General features: G+C 45.3%; 1 protein-coding gene across 2 annotated transcripts in view; it reads left to right on the top strand.

Annotated features, from left to right (window-relative positions):
- SPATS2 (spermatogenesis associated serine rich 2) overlaps window positions 1-15,479 on the top strand; it is a 139,317-nt gene extending 123,838 nt beyond the window's left edge. For both annotated transcript variants that reach the window (XM_032420435.1, XM_032420436.1), the window contains 5 exons: window positions 2,477-2,535; window positions 7,433-7,542; window positions 10,637-10,739; window positions 11,949-12,163; window positions 13,217-15,479. In XM_032420435.1, coding sequence (XP_032276326.1) covers window positions 2,477-2,535; window positions 7,433-7,542; window positions 10,637-10,739; window positions 11,949-12,163; window positions 13,217-13,525 — 796 coding nt within the window. In that variant the 3' untranslated portion in view covers window positions 13,526-15,479. The remainder of the gene's footprint in view (window positions 1-2,476; window positions 2,536-7,432; window positions 7,543-10,636; window positions 10,740-11,948; window positions 12,164-13,216) is intronic.
- The last annotated feature ends 5,971 nt before the right edge of the window (window positions 15,480-21,450 follow it).

Genomic DNA, 21,450 nt, shown 5'->3' with positions numbered 1-21,450 from the left:
AGAGGAGCTTCATGTGTGGGGCAGCCTGGCTGTGTTGTATAGCTGGCGGTCTGTTTATTTGAGATGTCTTTGAAATGGAGGTCTTGGCAATCAAAAGCTTTAATGTCAGGCGCTTACATTCAATCAGAAAAGCTAACTGTCAGGCATTTATATTTTAACATTGATTCATTTTTATATTTTAAAGACTTGTGAAAATTTCAAGGAAAATTGGAATTTTCATCAGTGTTTTTTCTGAGAAAGTATCCCAACAGCCTGAGTTAATGAGTAGATTTCTCTGTTTAATTCTTGGCTGACATCACAGGACCTCTCAATAAATGTTATCAATAGATGGCAAGACATTACAAACAACAAACAAGGAATAGAAACGCTTACTCCTTTTCAGTGGGGGGTTTTGGCATGAAAAAGTTAAACTTTTTTTAATGGCGTGGTCGGATGGTTGTTCATGCAACTGCCTCTGAATTTCTTATGATCACCAGTGAGTCAGTTGAAAAACAGAGTTTATTTAAATGGATACTAGTCATTCCTGCAGGGGAAAAAAAAGCCAACACTGATGTACTTCCTAGCTCCTACTGCCACAGAAAAGTCTGATTGTGACGGTGCAGAACTTTTTTCTTGCTAAATGTGTCACATGACATTCTACTTTTTCATAATAAAGATTGTAAGCTGCAGAAAGCTTACTTGTTTGCTGAAATCTTTTAATAAATATTTTACAAGCTTTGCCAGAGACATATTTGTCATCTGGTGGACACAGTGTCTGCATCTTAAGGTGATTCAGCAACAGAAAAGAAGTGGTGTCAAAATTGAGGCCTGGCAACTCCTGTCTCAGTTGTGCTTTTGTTCTGCTTTTAGGTATTCCAAATGCTGCTAGCGTTCTTGGAGCAAAATATTGCCAAGGTGTGGGAAGTGCTTTCTTAGCAGAGTATTGCTATCCTACAATAGTTGCATCTTCTCTCCAGGCTGGTGCTTTTGGATTAATATGCCCACCAAACCTGTTTCATTACAAGTCTGTTTATTAACATCATGCGTAATGATGATCAAACCTATGTTCTCTGGCACTTCACTATAAAGGATTTTGCTCCTTGAGGGGATGATCCCGCCTTATCCTTTTTTTGTATGCCTCACACTGTAGTCTCTGTATTAACTACTTTGTGCTAACATCACTGCATATTGAGCTAAGTTGAATCAGTATTCATATATATGTATATGTTTATATATATGTATGTGTGTTTATGTATGTGTGTGATTAGTTTTACAATCAGAAACAAGAATACAACTTTTGTTAACCCTATAGATATATTCCTATTCAAAAGGAGAAATCAGAATGAATAGCAAATTTGAAGAGAGTTGGAACATTTCATGTCTATGTAGGTATTAAAATTTTAGATTTTTTTTCACCACTGATAAAACCTATATGGTAAGGAAAATTACTTGGTTGAAGACTAGGGCAGACTATTGCCTCTCTATATGTTGAAGGTGGTGGGCTCTTTTATAAAGACATAGAAAGCTTTATGTGCCTACAAACCATTTACATTTGCAGTGGAGAAAATTCTAATTACCCATTTAATATTCTTTTTCTGTAAAAAACCTACCAGAAACCTTTGATTTCCTCTTTTCTGGATTACTGTTAAATGTTTACCTGAAACCAGCACAATGTATATATATCTTTTAATTACTTTGTCTTCTAAAGACTAAAGCACCAGAAACAAAACAAATGAGCAAAGGGAAAAAATAGAGGGAGAGAGAGGCACACTCAGAAACACACTCTTAACTATAGAGAACAAACTAATGGTTACCAGAGGGGAGATGGGGAGGAGAGGGGGTGGCTAAATGGGTGATGAGGATGAAGGAGGGCACTCATAATGAGCACTGGGTGATGTACGGAAGTGTTGAATCACTATATTGTACACCTGCAACTAATATTACATTGTATGCTAACTCACTGGAATTTAAGAAGAACTTTAAAAAAATAGACTCAAGTGCCAGTGACTTGGCACAACTGTGGTAAAATGTTGAGAATATACAGATTCTTATTGTGAATAAATTTACCATGCCCTAGAAGGGGTATTGCCTTGTAAAATATATTAGAAGCAAAGCTGTCCAATTTTATAGAACAAAATAAAAAATATGTGAGCACGAATGTGGAAATATGTAACTTCCATAAGGACTTTTGCTTTAACACCAATTTAGTGAGAATTGTTCTGTAGCTTGCTACTGCCACCTACTGGTTCTCAATTCTCGGTCTTCAGCTAGTGGTTTACTGTAATACAGAGAGATAAAAGGAAATTAGGTCTATTTATTGGAATCCTTAAAATATTCTTTGCTTAGGGCGAGACAGAATTTTTATGTGGTCCACACAGGGTTTACTTTGTAGTATGCTTTTAGTGAACAAACTCATAAGTCTCTTTCTACTGTTAACAATGTGCTATTTCTGTTTGAGTTTCTGACAAACCTTCTTCCCTTTGTCATCTTTTCCTAGTTTAATGGATCGAGAAGTGGCGTTGCTTGCTGAAATGGACAAAGTGAAAGCTGAAGCAAGTAAGACTGATCTGTAGTTAAAGCTGTTACCAGTTAGTACGTATCTGCCTTTTGACCCTCATAACAAAAGCTCAATATAAATGCCACCAGAAGAGTTTATATATTTATTTAAACAATCTTGAGCAGTTGTACTGCCCTGGCATATGAATCCTTTCAGGTGAAGCAACTTTACAAGAACCTGTTTTTTAATATTTTTTAATTTTAATATTTTGAATGTAAAATCCAGTGTCTAAGGGGTACTTCGTGGTTTCTGCCGCACAGCATCAACTTAAGAAGATAAAGTATCCTTGCAGGTGCCTGCGTTTTGTTTTATTTTGTTTTTAGCTTCCAGTGATTGAACAATTCCATCGGGTTTTTTTCTACTTGGCAAAAAATGTTTGGCATAGTCAGAGGAGACTTGACCAGGTTACCTGCATGTTAGTGTAAACATTCCTGTCATTACCTGTCTCCGAACTTTCTTTGTTTTCTCGGTTTTAGAACAGTCTTCACTCAGTGTCTGTGATCATTAGGTAGGGGAATTCAATGAAATTAGGTTTCAGGATATCATGACTAGGGTTCCTTGAAAGCCTACTAAAAGATTCGGGAAGAATAGAGTCTAACTTGGGTAATTTGTGGGGTTTTTGTAGCAAAGAACCAGATATGTTTTTTGTCCTTTCTGTTAAAGGTCAGGTAAAAGATACACAGCTGTATGGAAAGAAGGGCATGTCAGTTGCAGCTTCTACAGTGGCATCGATTGGGGGCTTTTCAACAGTGGGTTTTACCTTCATGTGTTGAATGCTAGGTTTGTAATTAGGAGGGTTGTTTCTTTTAACCTGCTCTCAAACTGGTAAGAATGGAAATGGGTTGAGATGATAACTCACAATTAAATCATTTGTGTTTATGGTCATGGGCCAGAGGAGACACAGAGCTGAGTTCAGTTTTGACCTGAAATGTTGAACAGGTACTCTCCACTGTTTTTCAGAGGTGAGATTTCATTTAAATCGAGTGGTATATCCTGAAATGTCTAAATGTGACAATTTCGATCCATTCATGTACCTATGTGTTCTATTTTGAAGATGAAGTTTCAGATAAAATAAAACTAGTGAGAAGACATAGTCCTTACTTTTGAGAAGGTGCTTTTTAAAAACAAATTTTATAGAAAATTCCAAACATATTTCAAATAGATAGGCTAATATAATTAACTGCCCTCATCCAATTTCAACTAATTATCAATTCGTGACCAATCTTTTTTTATCAAATTAAGAGCTACAGAGTTTTACTTAATTTCATCAATTGTATATCTGTATCTCCTTTCTCTCATGCTAAAAATCCTGGTTCTCTTTTTTTTTTTTTAAGATTTTTATTTGTTTGACACAGAGAGAGAGAGCACAAGCAGGGGGAGTGGCAGGCAGAGGCAGAGGGAGAAGCAGGCTCCTCACCAAGCAGGGAGCCTGATGTGGGGCTCCATCCCAGGACCCTGAGATCATGACCTGAGCCGAAAGCAGACGCTTCACTGACTGAGCCACCCAGGCGCCCCAAGAAACAGTTATTGTTGCAGTGCCCTTCCACAGACACTTAGTACGACAGAGTCTTTGGTTAGGGGCAGCTGGGACAACCACACTGATCAAATTAATTATATAAACTTTGTCACTCCGATTTTCTGCTTTGGTATACAGCAGGCTGGGGTGGAGTTAAATCCAAGTGTCCCCTTACACACTCTTGGATCTTCAGCCTCTGCAGTGATAGCACAGTCCTCTTCCACAAGTTACGCTCCTGCCCACGGAGCCCCTTCCCCTGCAGCCCGCCCTGCTTCGATGGGCTCATCCTGCCTGGGCAGTGCGGCTGCTCCACTAGGCCATCCAGAGCCTTCTGGCTGCACTGATGACCGTGCTCCCTCGGGGTTTCTAAGCCCACTCTCCCTAGTCTTCTTGTTTCTCTGACCAGCCCTCCTCCATCTCCTGAAGTTCCGCCCTCAAGCCTCCACTCTTTCCCCTACACATTCCTCCCGGACCATCTCCCTCCTGTTTGAAACCCTCCCACCAGCTCCCCACGACCATGAGGACAAACAGGAACCTTTTCTTCCTGTGCCCTAGAAGACTCTGCACACCTGATTCCTGTCCCCTCACCAGTCTCCTACGCGTCACCTTTAAAAATCCTCGTTCTCAGGGCGCCTGGGTGGCTCAGTTGGTTAAGCAGCTGCCTTCGGCTCAGGTCGTGATCCCAAAGTCCCAGGATCAAGCCCCGCATCGGGTTCCCTGCTGAGGAGGGAGCCTGCTTCTCCCTCTGCTCCTCACCTCTCTCACTCTGTCTCGCTCTCTCGCACTTTCTCAAGTGAATAAATAAAATCTTTAAAAAAAAAAATCCTCGGGGTGCCTGGGTGGCTCAGTCGTTAGGCGTCTGCCTTCGGCTCAGGTCATGATCCCAGGGTCCTGGGATCGAGCCCCACATCGGGCTCCCTGCTCTGCGGGAAGCCTGCTTCTCCCTCTCCCACTCCCCCTGCTTGTGTTCCCTCTCTCGCTGTGTCTCTCTCTGTCAAATAAATAAATAAAATCTTTAAAAAAAAAAAAAAAAAAAAAAAAATCCTCGTTCTCAATGTCACTAAATGTAATTACTCATTTATCAATACTTTCAAGAATGTGCTTCTTTTTCTTTTTTACACATAATAATTTTATTAATTTATATGTTCACAGTACTTCACAGTTTAGAGTTTTTTCACTCATTCATCTATGATCTTCACATTAACCTTATGAGATAATTGGGTTTTCCTATTTTTGTTTTCATTTAGTAAACGAAGAAACTAGTCCTTTGGAAAAACTGTTACTGGTCCCAAGTTATGTAATTAGGTCCTCTGATATGTGTGGAGATCTTGACTTGACACATTTCCTCCATGTTGAGATCTGTGCTTTTGTCTTAGAATCCTAGAGTGTGGGAGCTGAGAAGCAAGTGAATTTGGCAGACAGGTTTTATCTTGGGAGCCAGATCAGGTAGATCATTTGTAACTGTTGGGCCTTGGTGTCAAGAAACTTTTGTAGGCACATTCCTCACTTATTGGGAAAGTTCTTCCTGATTAACTTGCCGTGAATAGGGGTACCCCATGGGTGGCATACAGGTGGCAGTCATGCTCAGTAAAACTGCTGAAGACATTCAGCTCTCTGGAATACCTGATGTAGCTCTTGGAAAATTCTATTTATTTTCTAACACAAATTTGGCTAATTTCTAAGTAGGTTACAGGATTCTATGTATAACAGTTAGGAACTGAGTTTGACTGCATGCAACAGAGTGGCCTAAATAAATGTTAGTTTATTTTTCTCTCATGAAATGAAAGGTCCGGAGGTAAGTGATCAGGGCTGGCAAGACAAGACATCTCCAAAATGACACGAGGGACCCAGACTTCTTTGTCTTTGTACCCAGCCATCCTTAGAGTGTGCTTATGGTCAAAAGATACCTCCTAAGGCTCCAGTCGAGGGGAGGCAAAATGTTACCTGCTGGCTAAGGCTTCTTTAAAGAGTTGTCCTGTAAACCCCGCCCCGTGAGTTCTGCTTAGATCTCAGTGACCAAACCATGTGATAACATAACCAAGTCATGTGATAACACAATTATCTTATCTGTAGCAAAGCCAAGAAATGTAGATTTTTACCTAAGCAGATTGGTACCCAAAACATTGGACTTGCAGTAGGAAGAAGAGGAGAATGGATATGCAGTGGCTAACGGTCTTTGCTACAGTCCACCCCTCAACTACCCGACATCCTTCTTTTTTTAAAAAATGGGAACACACTCATCTCCTCCTCAGTGGCAACACCTCCAAAGACTCATCTAGTTAGAATATTCAGCTGAAAGTCCAGGACTGCTGGGTAATTTCAGATCTTTCAACAGGTCTGAATATGGCATGTTGTGGTCTGGGGTCCCATAAGTTAAAAGACAAGTTAAATTCCCCCTCCTCCAATGTTATACAGATAGAGAAAGAAGAGGATAATTATAGTAAAAAATTCCCACCTGGAAAAGCAGTGATCCAATCTTACTGGACAGGAATAGCAGAGTCCCTGCCCTTCTAATAGAGAAAGTTCCTTTGTTCATATGGCAGCTCCTAGTTCTGCTTCCTTGGAGGATTTATTTTGCTCACATCCTTACATAGCCCCTGGTTCTCTACTCTGAGAGAATTTTTTCCCCTGTATTGTCTCTTGTCCTCCATGGCCATATCTGAGTTATATATCCAAGAGCATGCCAAAGAATATACTTCTTACAAGGCTGTAAACAATCTAAATATCCACCATTAGGGGACTTGGTAAATAATGATAGTGTAGCCACATAGTAGAATACAGTGGCTGTTAACCAGTGAGGGAGATCCAGCATATTAATAGCGAATGAACTTTGAGATATGTTAAGTAAAAATAGCTAAGGTAAAGGAAAGGACCATGTGTATGATATACTCCCATCCATGAAGAGGGGGAAAAGGGAGAAAGATTTGCTGTGTGTGCCTAGAATACATCTGGAAGAATCCATACGAAATTGTTAACATTGGTTTCTATTGAGGCAACTACAAAGTTAGAAGTAGGAGGGACACTTTTACTTTTCATCTTATACCCATTTATTCTAGGTGAATTTTTTTTACCCTGGGTACATATTTCTGTTTTAATTCATAGGTTTCTTGATTAAAAGAATTTTTTTTTGACTGGGAAGAGGAGAAAGAGAAATGACAAATGATATATGAGTCTTTATGATTCATAAAAAGTGTTTACCATTTAACTGCCTTCAGAGTCCCTCAAGAAGGTGGAAACTGGACCTTTGGTATTTTCATTTTCTGGATGGGTGGGCAGCTAAGCCTTTGGCTGTCCAAATACATACTGCAAGGCCCATATTTCCAATTCTTCTTTATCCTACTTAGCAGAACATAAGAGTCATACTCTCCTTTCCTCCACAGTGGAAATTTTGCTCAGCCGACAAAAGAAAGCCGAACTTCTAAAGAAGATGACTGATGTGGCTGTTCGAATGTCAGAGGAGCAATTGGTTGAGCTCAGAGCTGATATCAAGGTAAAACTTTCTTCTCCTTTCTGCCTTTCTTTTACCCTCGGGGACTGAAGCAGCAGATCTCCATAATTCATGGCCATGTCTCATATATTGAACTCAGGATCTTCCCTTTTCAAATCTGGCCCTCTTCCATGTTCCCTTTCTCTGGAAGCGGTACTGTCATCTACCCAGGTGTCCAACCTGGAAACCTTAGAAAATTTCTCCTTTCCCACATTAAATCTATCAGCAGACCCTGTCCATTTGACCTCCTACCAAATCTCAGCTCTGACCTTTTCTCCTCATCTCCACCACCACCGTCATGGTCAAGCCACTGTTATCTCTCATTTGGCCTTCTGTTATGGCCTCTTAACTGATTCCACCCAGCCACTTTGCCACTGCCCCACCTTCCCCAGCCCTCTGTTCCTCGCACCTCGCTTCAAACCTTCCATTGCTTTTAGGATAAAGACTATAATCCTTAACATGGCCTATAGGGCTCTGCAGGGTCTGGCTCTGCCATCATCTCATTTCACACCTGTTCCCCCTTGTTCTCTATACTCTGGCCATCTTAGCTTCTCCTTTCCACAAACATATTCTGTTCCCTCCTGCTAGAGGGCTACTGCATATGCTTTTCAGTCTGTACAAAACACACCCCCCACCCACTCCCAGCACACAGATAACCAGGACCTACTCATGCTTCCTGACTTTCCTGTCATATTCCCTATTTTGTGCCTTCCTAGCATAGTTATCATTTTGTGTTCATCTGACTGATCTGTCTTCTCAGCTAGATGATGAACTTTACAATGGCAGGAACTGGCGCATCTCCAGCACCTAGCATAGTGCCTTGGCACATAGTAGATAATCAGTAAATATATATATTTTTTAAAGATTTTATTTATTTATTTGACAGAGAGAGAGACAGCGAGAGAGGGAACATAAGCAGGGGGAGTGGGAGAGGGAGAAGCAGGCTTCCCACCGAGCAGGGAGCCTGATGCGGGGCTCAATCCCAGGACCCTGAGATCATGACCTGAGCCGAAGGCAGTCACTTAACCAACTGAGGCACCCAGGCGCCCCATCAGTAAATATTTAAATAGTTGGTTGGTTGATTCTGATTTTTTTTTAAAGATTTTATTTATTTATTAGAGAGAGAGAGCACAAGCAGGGGAAATGGCAGGCAGAGGCAGAGGGAGAAGCAGGCTTCCTGATGAGCAAGGAGCCCGATGCGGGGCTCGATCCCAGGACCCTGGGATCATGACCTGAGCCGAAGGCAGATGCTTAACTAACTGAGCCACCCAGGTGCCCCTGATTCTGATTTTATAAGAAAAATGAGCAGTTTGATTATATTGTAATCTGTTTATAACAATGACCGAGGTTCAACACTCATACATTTTGAATTCTTATATAAAGAGCAAGTGTTTCTGAGACTAAGGGTGGAAACCTGAAAGAGGTTGAGGTGTTTGTGGGTAATGGTAGACATTGGCTTTCTAAATGATAACCTGTGAGCTGTGGGAACAAGGGGAGTTGGTCGACCCTCTTCCTAAGCCCTTAACCTCTGCTCTTCTGGAACACACGAGACTTTCTGCCATCTTTAAGAGGGGCACTGGCTGCAGAGGCTGTTTCACAGTCTTTGTAAAGTGAAAACAGGTGGAAGATCAAATAAGCCCTTCCAGGTATCCTTGTCACCATTCTGAGCCAGTCTTTCATTCCTTCCCCCTTAAACTCTATTGGGGTGAAATAGCAAGACAATGCCAATATGAAATTACCATTTCTGATTAACTAGAACTATATTACTAAAAATTATAGAAAGTCATCTTCACATTGATGCCAGTCAGTCTCATTCAACTATCCGGGAGAAGCCGGAAACCCCTTTGGAATTAGATGAGAGTTCTGGCTCTCACAGGCTTCATCTGTTCTCCTTCCCACGTGGTTAAAAAGCTGCTAGAAATATTTCTGCAGGCTGACTAAGGATCTGTTTCTCTCCACATTTTCAGTGTACTGAAGTGGGTGCGGTGCAATTTAAATGTCTTATTTCCAGATCATTTTATTTCTGTCATTCCTGTTATGTCTCTGGCTCAACAAACCCTAGAATTTGTTTCAGAATTACTCTCCGACTGATATTACATGTCTGAAGGCTTTATGTCACAGAGGTTCATGTTTCCTAAGCCACAGTGTACTCTGAAGCTTTAGGACTTCAAGGCTCAGAGGGAATTTTGATGTCTCCTTTCCCATTTACTGCTTCTAGATCCATCCCAAGGAATCTGATGCATTTGATTATACCCCTTGAAAATCCAGAGTTGAATTAGACCACCTGCCAGAGGGCTGCTCTGAGGAGTTTAGTTCTTGTAAATTATATCTAGGCCTTTAACTTGTCTTTTTCACCTCCTTTTCATCTGGAAAAAAAAAAAAAAAAAGATCCCAGGCTACCTTGGAGATTGTTTACTGAAAGACACCCCCAGAAGCACTTTATTCCTGACATGTTTCTTGTCCCACAGTCTCTAGTTAGTTTTGACCCAAGGGGTTGATTACTTTTCAGCTCAGTCTGCTCAAAAGGATTAAATTACTTGCAGCACAAACCCTTCTCATTTGCAAGGTTGGCTTTTCACATGAATGATTTTCCATCTCAGGAAGTTGTCCCCATTTTGAGGACTATAACAAATCCTACTTCATAAAGGGATGAAGTGGGTTTCCTAAGGAAGTTCCTATTAAAGAACACCAAGCCATCTGTTTACATGGTATCATTGTTGTAACTTATGAGCATTTTTGCTGCCTCTGTATAAAATGGAACAATGTGGAGAGTAGCCAACAGTGGAAAGATGGCCCTCTACTATAAACTTTTTCTTCTATCTCTACAATTTATTTCTCTTGATTATACCTAATGGGCTTTGGCCATCATGGAGCATTTCATAAAGCTCCCCAGTAGATTTCTTTTTGGGCCTTAAGAAAATGACTGGATTTTGTCAGTCACCCAGCATAGGTAATATGATGGCCATTTTGCAAAATTTGAAGCAGTAAAAAAAAGGCAGCAGGAAATAATTCTGTTTCATCTCTATATAGCAAGCTGCGGTTTCTGCTTGTCTTACTGCTTGTCTCACCCGGAGGCTTTCCTTTGTCCTTTCCCCAGCACTTTGTCAGTGAGCGTAAATATGATGAGGATCTGGGACGAGTAGCCCGGTTCACCTGTGACGTAGAGACCCTAAAGAAGGACATTGAGTCATTTGGACAAGGTAAGATGGTGAGAGATTCTGGGTACTAGAGATGGTGATGAGAAGACCCTGCTCATCAGAGACTGAAGTTGTGGCTTCTCCACTGATTTGTCTTTAGTGCCTCTTGGGTTTTGGTTTGCTTGTTTTTGTGAAAAGTAATTCTGAGATACCTAAGAAGTCACCGGATGCAGAGTCTTTGAGCTCAGAAGATGGGTGTTTTCCAGCTCTCTAAATTTGCAATGTTGAGGGGCTCTGGAGTCAGACCAAGTTTGAATCGTTCCCTTTACATTAACCTCTAGAGCTTCATTTCACTCCTCTCCCAAGTGGAGATAACAATATCTGCCTGGTCTGGCACAGAATAGGTGCTTAAATAATGGCTGTAAGGGTAGGGGGAGCCCTCCCCTAACTTGAGAGCTTATAGGGACACATCAGCAAACATTGAGCTCAGCTCCTTTATTCTTTCTGTGTCAGTAGAAAAGTGAAAGGTTGGACCTAGAGCAGTGATTGTGAACTCAGCATCAGTCCAGGCTTAAAACCAAGAAAAAAAAAATGTAAGAGGTAGTTTTAAGTCATTGAATTCTGACAAAATTTGAAGTGAAAATATTCATATTTTTCAGTTACATTGGTATTTTGAATTTGGGATTATTTTTGCAGAAAGAACCTTGGGAAGATACATGTTTGTTATAAAGACTAGTTCTGTTCATGTTTAACTAATCTTGATTATTTATATCTTGCATCATACAAATTTTTTTAGAAAAGGATTTAGCTTTTTATTTACCTTTTTCTTTCTTTGTGAAGTCAGTACTTCAGAATGTTCCCGCATAGGAAACTGAGCATATGGCCCATACTATTGTTCCTAGGCTTAGTCAGCTGCTGGAGCCATAACCAGGAGTTTAGTAGGAAATGCTGAGAAGTCATTAGTTGGTGGGGGAACGATTACTCTGCTCTTACACTGTTCTCCTGTCTCTGAGCGTTCCTTTACAAAGCAATGGGGATTCACTAACTGGAATTTAAATAAAAACTTGAACAAAAAACAAAGCAGTGAGGATTTGGAAGGAGTGGAAGAAGAGGGAAGAAGGGAGATTTTGCTTCCTGTTACCCATTTTATAAGCTTACCTTTACAACTACTCAGGTAGACAGTTCTTTATCTTAAGTTGCTTATTGTGAAATGAAGAAATAGGGAAAACCTTACCCATCATATGACAACATACTCCTCATGTTTTCATTCAGTGTCCCATCCAAAGAACAGCTATTCAACCAGATCCCGACACAGCTCAGTTACATCTGTGTCCTTGAGTAGCCCGTGTGACGCCTCTGCTGCTTCCTCGTCCACCTGGGCCTCTGCCCCCAGCCTTACAGGCGCTAACAAGAAGAGTTCGGCACCAGGAGAGACTCCCGCAGCCACGGCAAACTCCAGTGGCCGGCCCTTCCAGCCTCATCGGGAGGTAACCCAGCTGCCCCACTAAGCCAGTGACAGAGAAAGGTTACCAGGTTGTCACCGTTTAAATGCTGACAGCTCAGTCCATTAGCTTCCTCTCTTGATGCCCATTCCACACCTATTTTGAATCCCTCCAGCCCCAGTTAGTTCCAGAGAAAGCATTTGGTACGTCTGTTCCAAACCACCAGCTAGCTTAGATTTCCTGTTGCCAGGACCGCTGACTTTCTCAAGTTGGCGGCAGTCCTAGCTATTGTAGGTAGTATTGCCTGGTAAGTAGTCACCCAGGGAGCCGTGCCCCCATCTCGAGGTGGAGGAACAGCATAGTGGCAGGCTCTGCAGAGTGTCGGCGGCAGCAGCTCCCTGGAAGCACAGTGTGGAGTATCTCAGAGAGCGTGAACCTGCTGGTGTGGGGGGCGAACACCAGGAAGTTGAAGCATAATCCGTAGTTTCTTTTCCTATTTGAAGAAGATACACAAGAGCAATCCAAGGCAGTGCTGTGCAGAACTGGGATTACACTGGAAGCGGAGGACAAAAATAAAACCCTGTGCCGTAATAAGCCTTCTGGGTTGTAATGTGAAAGATGTCCTAAATATCACAGCAGCAGGATTTAATCTATGGCTGGTGATGTATAGCAAAGCAGATTATAATGATGTTTCTTTTATTATTCCAGATGTTCATTATCTTTACAAATGGCTTGTGATCCACAGAGTTCAGCCATGTGATAAGATGCTTGCCCAATTGAGGGTTGGAACAGCCCAAAGAATGTTCTTTCTTCCTTCTTAGCTTTCTTCTTGTGCCCAGCTAAAGAAAAGTGAACTCTCCTCTCCAGTGGACAGCCTAGGGGTGAAAGGTGGGGCAAAAGTAGCGAAGGATTTCTTAATTCTGGGGTAGTGGCTAGGTTGGATTGGCTGACACAATTCTGGGAGTCTTGAGAGATAACTGGGTCCCAAGTGTGGGATACCACAATTTAGGCTTTCAGAATACTCCTGTAAGCTGAACTGGAACAGACAGGGTGCCATAATGCCAGAGTGTTTTGAATACTGTATTCTTTTATCCTCAGGTATTGCCGGGGAACAGACGAGCACAAGGCTACAGGCCACAAGGCCAAAAGTCCAATGACCCCATGAACCAAGGGCGACATGACAGTATGGGTCGTTACAGAAATAGTTCATGGTATTCATCTGGTTCCAGGTATCAGAGCGCTCCATCCCAGGCGTCAGGAAACATTAGTGAACGGGGCCAGGCCCACTCTGCAGGGACCAATGGAACTGGAGCCAGCATGGAGCCCAGCCCACCCAAGCCCTCATTCAAAAAGGGGCTCCCCCAGCGCAAACCTAGGACCTCTCAGCTTGGGGCTGTGAACTCTTGAGGTTCCAGTTGGCCTCTCTCCTCTATCCCACACAATTCAACTTGGTAACTGGACTTATTAGGAAACTTATAGTTAGATGTAATAACAAAAAGAAGTTTACGCATATCACTTTTTATGCCATTCTAAATATTTTTGGTTTCTTCTCTCCTCGTTTCCTCTTTACCATTTTTGGAGGGGAAGCTGTTTTTTCCCTTGACCTTTCCCAATGATATGGATTGATTCTGATTGGTCATTTCCACCCGGAATCACAGGCCACTGATGCCAGGTTTCCCAAGGGTCAGTGGTGCCCTTCCTGGTGCACAGGGCCTTTCAGTTGCCGGAAGAGGCCTTCCTCGGCACCTCCCTGCTGTTCAGGCTCTCAGGAGGAGGAGGTGGGTCAGAGCTAGTCCAGCTGCCTCTCCAGGCTAAGCAGAAGCCACACGTTCCTGTGAGGTGCCCTCTACACGGCAGTGTGACCAGGAAAGGCAGTGAGGGGATTGTGTCCTGCACTGAATTAGCCAGAGAAGGGGACATTTAATTGGTGAAAAGGAAAGAACACTAGAAAACGTTTGAGAATCTGCCTCCGCTCCCAGAACGTACCTGAGATTGACCCTCACATCAGGGTTCCAGTCTCCGGCTTGGCCCCGTAGCTTCACCCGCCGTCTCTTCAGAATGCCCAAAGCCTTGTTTTCCTATCGCCTTAGACTGCAGACCAGTCTAGGGAAATCGGTGGGAGAGTAGCATTTAATTAAAGGAAAAAACAAGTATTTCTTGGTTTCAGTGTTTGAAGATTTTTGTTGTTATTGTTCTCCCTTGTTCCTGAATCCTCTTCTGATCCTCAACCACATTTATAGCAATATAATTAGTGTTGATCTAAGGTGTTACCCATCAGAAAATTGCCGCGGTCTTTATAGTTGAATAAATAAAAACAACTGCGTAAATGTTCCCACCTTTGTCTCACAACAGCAAATGCCTTCATCAGCCGGGTTTCTTTGGACCTCGTGGGGCAGAAGTCACTCGGGCAGCTTGTTCAGGCCTTAAATGAGGGTGGCTGATTCCTGAGTCATTTGTCCACCGCCTAGCTTCGGCACCAGACGAAAATGTAAAGGCCAGCATGAGCAAATGCAGCTGTTCCTTGTGGGAAAGGATTCGTGTATAGGGAACGGTGACTTTCCAAAGGAAGCTTGCCAGTTGAGAAAAACCCCAGCTGCCAGCAACTCTCCCGGGCAACCCCTCTCCTCCGAGGCCTGCCTGCCCCTTGACAGGCGTAGCGAGTGTAACGGTGTAATTGAGCGCCTGCATGTAGCAGGTGGCACTGGGGCCAGACCCCTCCACCCCACACCACCCCCAGCATCTATGATTGAATAACAGCAGAGCTTTTTCCTTCTCTGGAGTCTGCAGGCCGGCCTGCAAGCGGCAGTGGGGCAGAACTTAGCCGCCTCAGGGCTTCCCTTGGCTCTTCGGCTGCAGCTCAGCTGCCGGAGTTCAGGTTGGTTGAACAGATTGAGAGAGAGAGAGAAAGTGTGTGTGTGTGTGTGTGTCTTTCAGTAAAGAAAACAGTAGTCAAAGGAAGCCATTTTCTAAAGGGCTGATCACCTCATTTTGGGGAATTTGTCCAACAACACCATCAGCCTGCTGGGTGTCAGGGAGAAGCCCTCCTTTTCTGATTAATTGCTTCCCTTTCTATACTTGATAGAAAATCCAGAGATTGAAGTGACCTTGAAGGATTATGAGGTCTTTCCCTGTATCCAGGCAAGACTGTATTTAACCTCCTAGGTGGATGGGAGGCCTCATGTTTGTCAAAACCACCTTGAAGAGGGGCACTGGGCTGGCTCAGTTGTAGAGCATGTGACTCTTGATCTCAGGGTTGTGGTGCCTGGCTGGCTAAGTTGGTTGGGCCTCCTCCAACTCTTGTTTCGGTTCTGTACATGATCTCATGGGTTGTGGGATCAGGCCCGCATTGGGCTCCTCGCTCAGCGGGAAGTCTGCTTGGGGATTCTCTCCCTCTGCACCTCCCCCTACTCTCTCCCTCCCTCTCTCTCAAATAACCTTTAAAAAAAAGGGGGGGGGCGCCTGGGTGGCTCAGTCCTTTAGCGTCTGCGTTCTGCTCAGGTCATGATCCCAGGGTCCTGGGATCGAGCCCCTCATCAGGCTCTCTGCTCAGCAGGAAGCCTGCTTCTCCCTCTCCCACTCCCTCTGCTTGTGTTCCCTCTCTCGCTGTGTCGCTCTCTGTCAAATAAATAAATAGAATCTTTAAAGAAATAATAAAATTCTAAAAATTAAAAAAAAAAGAATGTATACAACTTAAATCTCTTTCCATGTCAGTATTCATAAATATACCTTGTTCTTTCTGTGGCTACATAATATCCCATTGTATAAACTTAACATAATTAACCAGTCCCTAATGATGGTTTTCAGTTTTTTGTTATCATAAGTATTGCTGAAATGAGCATCTTATAATACATATATAATTTTTACTTGTGAGTATATCTTCAGGGTAGATTCCTAGGATGGAGTTGTTGGGCCATATAGTTATTGAAAAAGCCCTTTTACAGAAGCATGGATTTACACTCTTCATCAACAACATTTGGGAGTGCTTTGTACAGCTGCTAAGCTGGAAGCTAAGGAGAGGTAAAGATAAGTAAACTACAGCCCTTCAAGGGGCTGATACCCTAGTTGGGGTGACTGACACATTGAATAAGATCTAGGAGGTAGTAGTGTTGCATGAAAGAGCCCCCGTCTGGTGAGCACGGTGCACGAAGCACTGCGCTGAGGGCTGGGGCCTGTGCTTACAATAGGACTAGACCAAAGAATGGTCAGGCCTTTGTTCAGTGACTTAAGATACGGTGACCTCGTATTTCAGAATCCCAAGCCAGGGTGCAGTCATGTGAGTACGAATGTATGTATGGGGAAAAGCAAGATAACCTATTTTAGGTTGGGAGTGACCTGGAGAAGCCAGCCAGCAGTGATGATTACCAGTCTGTGAACGAACCTGTACTTTCGGAGATCAGTGAAGTGATGACGTGCTGCCCCCTGGAAATTCTGCCACTTGACCTAACAAAATGAGGACCTGTCTTGCCTGATTTATAGGGTTCAACCCACCTTCTTATCCCACAGATATAACCGGTGGGGTTATATCTATAAGGCAGCACACTTCGTGGGAGAAAAAGTTGTTCAAATCAGTATATATTTGGAGGTCACCCAAAAGAAGCTGCTGTCACTGTTTGGCCCGTTCGGAGTACCAGAGCAAATCCTGGTAGCCGGAACAACGTGACTGTTCAGTCAGTCAGGCTCAACTTCTGGTTGCATTAGCCACCTGAGCACATTCTTTCCTTCAAACATTGGGGCACCTACTGTGTGCTGGGCACTATGCTGAGTTCGGAGGCAAAGATAAATGGTTCCAGGTCTTTCCTCAGCCACTTTGCCGGTGAAGGAAACAGAGCTCTTAGCTCTTTAAACTCTTGGAAGTCGTGCCTGGTGCCTGAGCTAACCAGTGACAAGCTGAACATCCACTCAGCAGAACTCCTTTGCTTTTCTGTCTGTCCTGCCCTGTTAAAAAGAGCGTGAAAGACTTCCCCTATCTCCAGCCAGACAGACCTAGTAAAGAAAGTCAAAAAAGAATGACTCCGTTATGCTATCCCTTCTGTAGTTTTTCTCCTGCGTGCCTACCCCCCCAGGACGGTGTGCTTCGTACCCCTCTTGTCTGTCTGCCATACCCGTCAGAGAAGCCCGCCGTCACCTCCCGTTTCCGAGCTCTCGGGGGGGGGGGGGGGGCGCGGGGAGGTGCAGGCTAGAGACCGATGGTGCTGACCAGGGTAAACAGCAGCATAGCAGTGCGCGGGAGTGAGGCCGGAGCTGGGGCTGCCCAGGGGAGAGCCAGGGAACGTTCTCTCCATCCAGGTGCTGAGGCCGCCTTGTTACCCGCTCTGCTCCTCACCCAGGGGGAGACGCTATCTGACGATGTTACTGGGGAAGGAAACTCACCCACCATCACTGCCACCAGCACAACCATTCCCCAGCCCGCCCGCCCCTTCACTGCCGTCAAAACAGCAGGAACAAATACCACCCACTCTGATTCCTCAGGGAAAAGTCAGGTCTCCTTTTTATGTCTCTCTTCAACTTAACCCAGTTAGGCTTTCTCTATAACTAGATTTCAAACAAATCCGTTTTCTGGTGTTGCTAGAGCATGCAGATTGAGATTGAGATTTCTCAGACTTACTCCGTTGCCGGGCACAGGCAGGACTGCTGTAGACTCCCCTCCCCACGGGGCTGGGGAGTCAGCAGTCAACCGCAGTAGCTCCCCGTGGTTCGGGGGCCGGGTTGCTGGGCACTGTGGGCACTCACGACAGGTCACTATCTGAACGCTCATCAAAATGACCATGCTGTCCCCTTTGAATAGGCTTTTTGCCAAAAGATAGGACAAAGCACTCCAGCAAGATGGCACAGTAGTAACAAACTGTCAACATAGTCAAATCTTGATTCATAGCTGGTTCCTCCACTTATTAGCCGTATGACATACAGCAGCTTCCGTACATGTAAATAAAACCATGTATCTTCCAGGATTCCCTCGTTTGAAAATGTATTATGGTTTACTCACCCTAGCTAGGATCCTCCATTAACAGAAAAGGAATGACCTAGAATGAGATCGCCAAGGAGTGGCCAAGTACTGGAGGCCTCAAAAATTTCCAAAATGTTTGTTTGTTTTGGTGGAAATGGGGAACCTTCTGTGAGGCTTCCTCCTGAGCTCATTTCCGCATTCCCAGCACCCACGGCCAGGGTAAGCACTTAGGGGGACTCTGATAACAATCCCAACCATCTACTAAGCTCATCTCAAGAGTCCTTTGAGGAGAGATCATTTCACAAACGAAGGAACTGATGCTGTTGGAGATTAACACCCACCCAACTCCTATCCCCATCCAAGGTCATCAGTGGCAGACCCAGAATTCAAATCCAGACTCGCCTGACTTGGAAACCTGAGATTTTCCCACGGCTCAACACAGCCTTGGAAGCAGAGCCTGGCCACATTGGCTGACAGAGCCAGGCTGGAAACAGACCTGGGGACCTCCAGAAAGGAGGGAGAAAGTGGGAAGAGGAGAGGGGAGGGGCCCAGGGCTCTGTTCCTCGACAGCCACCTGCTCTCACCCCCTGCACACAGTGACTGACTCCGCCTGCGCTTTGGGGGATGGGGTGCTTTTTCCATCTTTTGTGTCTTGAGCGGTTTTTCCCTTGCTTTGCTCTTCTCTCTCTCCTAGTTCCTTTTGTAGATAATACTCCCACAGGCCTCCCACGGCAGCTTCAAAACGCAGCCTCCTGAGTTTCTTCTTTTTGATAATGGCTTTGAGCTGTCTCTGAACAGGGCTCCCTCAACCTTCCCCTCCCTGTGACTCCCCACTGTGGCCCAATGAGTCAAGAGTTGGGGAAATGGAAGAGGAAAGGGGCTTACTGTGCTCCCTGACCTCCCAGTACCCCTGTTCACTTCTCAGCTCCTCCCCAACCCCCATCTGTCCGTCTCCTAGATGTGGGTCCCCACCCCTTATTGTATATGTACGGTGGGGGGGCGGGCATGGAAGGAGGAGGCAAGGAATCTGTTACTGTTAGCTGAGGGGGCCTTAGGCTAAGTCCAGCAGGAAGACCTGAGAGACTAGGTGAAGTGGAAGAGGGAGGAGAGCAGGAGGCCCTATGCCTGAACACTTGCCTATGGGCCAAAAGGTCACCTTAAATCAGGTGGGACTGAAGGACTTGGGCAGTGTCCACACCCCCATCCCATACTCACATTCCCACAAATTCTTTGAAGGGCAGTGGGGGAAGGGGTTTAAAGTCCAAAACATAGTTTCATTCTGGTATAAGAAGAGTGATCGTAACATTCAATAAAGGTTAGTATGTTTTCTAGTACATTTGGGACCAGGGCACCAAAACAGTGACTCAGGTGTTGATTCTGGAGCTGCTGGAGGAGGCGGTGCATCTTATTTAACCTCTCGGCCTCAATCTTTTCATCTGGAAATCAGCAATTATAACAGTAAATGCTTCATAGAGTTATGATGAACATTAATCCAAATAAAGCACTTAATTAACACAGCACTTGGCGCAAAGTTAATGCTCAGTAAACGTGAACTATCATTCTTTGCAGCACCTCACATTCCATCTACCCCCCCCCCCCCCCCCACCCTGACCCGAGGTGTCTGCTTTGGGTTTGTCTTAATATCTAAACCATTGTCTTTAATAACCCAAATCAGCCTAGGCTGACAAGCTGGAAGCCTGAAAATCTGGACGCTTAAATGCGTGACTGCAGGGCCACCCAGATCTGGTACACAGTCCTCGTGAGTGCCCGCACAGCTAGCCTGAGGTTCTGGGTCCCCGGTGGGAGATGGCTGTGCTAGAGTGAGGCCGACTCTGGACCTGGGGGTGGAAAGCTGTCAGGGTTGGAACCCTAGTTCTGCCAATTACCAACTTGGTTACCTTGAACAAGTCCCTCCCCCCTCCCATTCTTTCTTTCTCTCTCTCTCTGCCTCTGTTTCTCATTTGTGAATGGAGTGTAAATAGTATCTACCTTGCTTATTTCCCAGGAACCCTATGAAATTCAAAATCAGATGACAAACATTTACATGATGCAAATGCCACACACTGTTCTAAATCCTTTACTCATGTAATCTTCCCAACAGCCCTCTGAGGTAGTTACCATGTATTACCATCCCCATTTCACAAAGGAGAAAATGGGGCCCCAGAAGGAAAATCACACAGACAGCAAGTGGCAGGGCTATTGTCAGACTAAGTTGGGCCCTTTCAACCACTGCCTTGTCTGGTCTCCAAGTGAGCTGACTGCTAAACTGCACCCTCTCCTAGTAGAATGTTTGAACATAGTGGAGGGCACGTTGATGGGCTTGGGGGGAGAGCTGACCTTGCTTGTGGAGGTGGGCGTGGGGAGCATGATCTGCAGGTTCCTTGGGGTCATTCTTCCTGGGAGCAGGATTCCAGGATTCAGAGGACTTGTGGAGGAGGACCCTTCCTCCCCTTTCTCCTAAAGCACCAGCTCATTTAAATACAGGTGTCTGGGGCTTTGGCCCTTGTAGCAGCTGGAGAGAGGGGTGGGGCAGGTGACGCTCCTTTCTTTCCGATGCTGGTGGCTGTGGATGTGTCTTCTAGAGTGGTGGCGGTGCTGGGCCTCCCGCTTCCCTCGGGGAACAAATTGCTGTGTCGGCCCCGGCGGCTCCTCTGCGCGCGGGCGGTAGCCGCGCTCGCTGGCAAATCGTGGGAGGGAGGAGGAGCGGCGCTGGCAGAGCGAGGCTGGGGGCACCGACGCAGCGCCGAGACGAGCTGCAGACTGCCGCCGCGGCCCCGCACCACTCCGCCCCGCCCGGGCCCTCCCCCGTCCCCCCTCCCCCGAGGGGGTCCCTGCGGCCACCGCGCCCCCTACAGCGCGGAGCCCAGTTCCCCGGGACGGGAGGGGGTGGGGCAGCGGAGGCTGGGTCCCTCTCACTCCCCGCTCGCAGGCACCCACACGCACGGGCTTAGGAAGTTCTCCCAGTGACTGACGTCCTACCCGTCCGCTCTATTTGCAACCTGACCTTCTGGAGCAGCGTGACAGAGGCCAAAGGTGACAAATAATAGAAATATAGGGGCGGGACCAAGGACCTAGGGCTACTCCCCTCCCTCCCACACCCTTCACACACACACACACACGCGCGCACACACACGCACACACACACACACCGGCACTCACGGAGAGCGTCTCAACCCTACTTCCAGGGCTACCCACCCTCCAGTCTCCTGACAGCTCCTGCCTGCAGCTGCACGGCCCAGTGATGAGGGTCGAGTTGAGGCTGAGAAGGCCTGGATGCCCAGAGGCTGTTTCGACACCGCCCTCCCCATCTCCTTTTAGACTTTCCTGTACAGTTGGGGCCCCTCCAGGGGCCGCAACCTCCGCCTACTACCGGCCTCCCCCACCTCCG

Source organism: Phoca vitulina, unplaced genomic scaffold (assembly GCF_004348235.1).
Source record: "Phoca vitulina isolate PV1807 unplaced genomic scaffold, GSC_HSeal_1.0 scaffold23, whole genome shotgun sequence".
Taxonomy (NCBI): domain Eukaryota; kingdom Metazoa; phylum Chordata; class Mammalia; order Carnivora; family Phocidae; genus Phoca; species Phoca vitulina.
The sequence above is the reverse complement of the archived record's forward strand: the minus strand, read 5'-3'. Positions and strand labels throughout refer to the sequence as shown.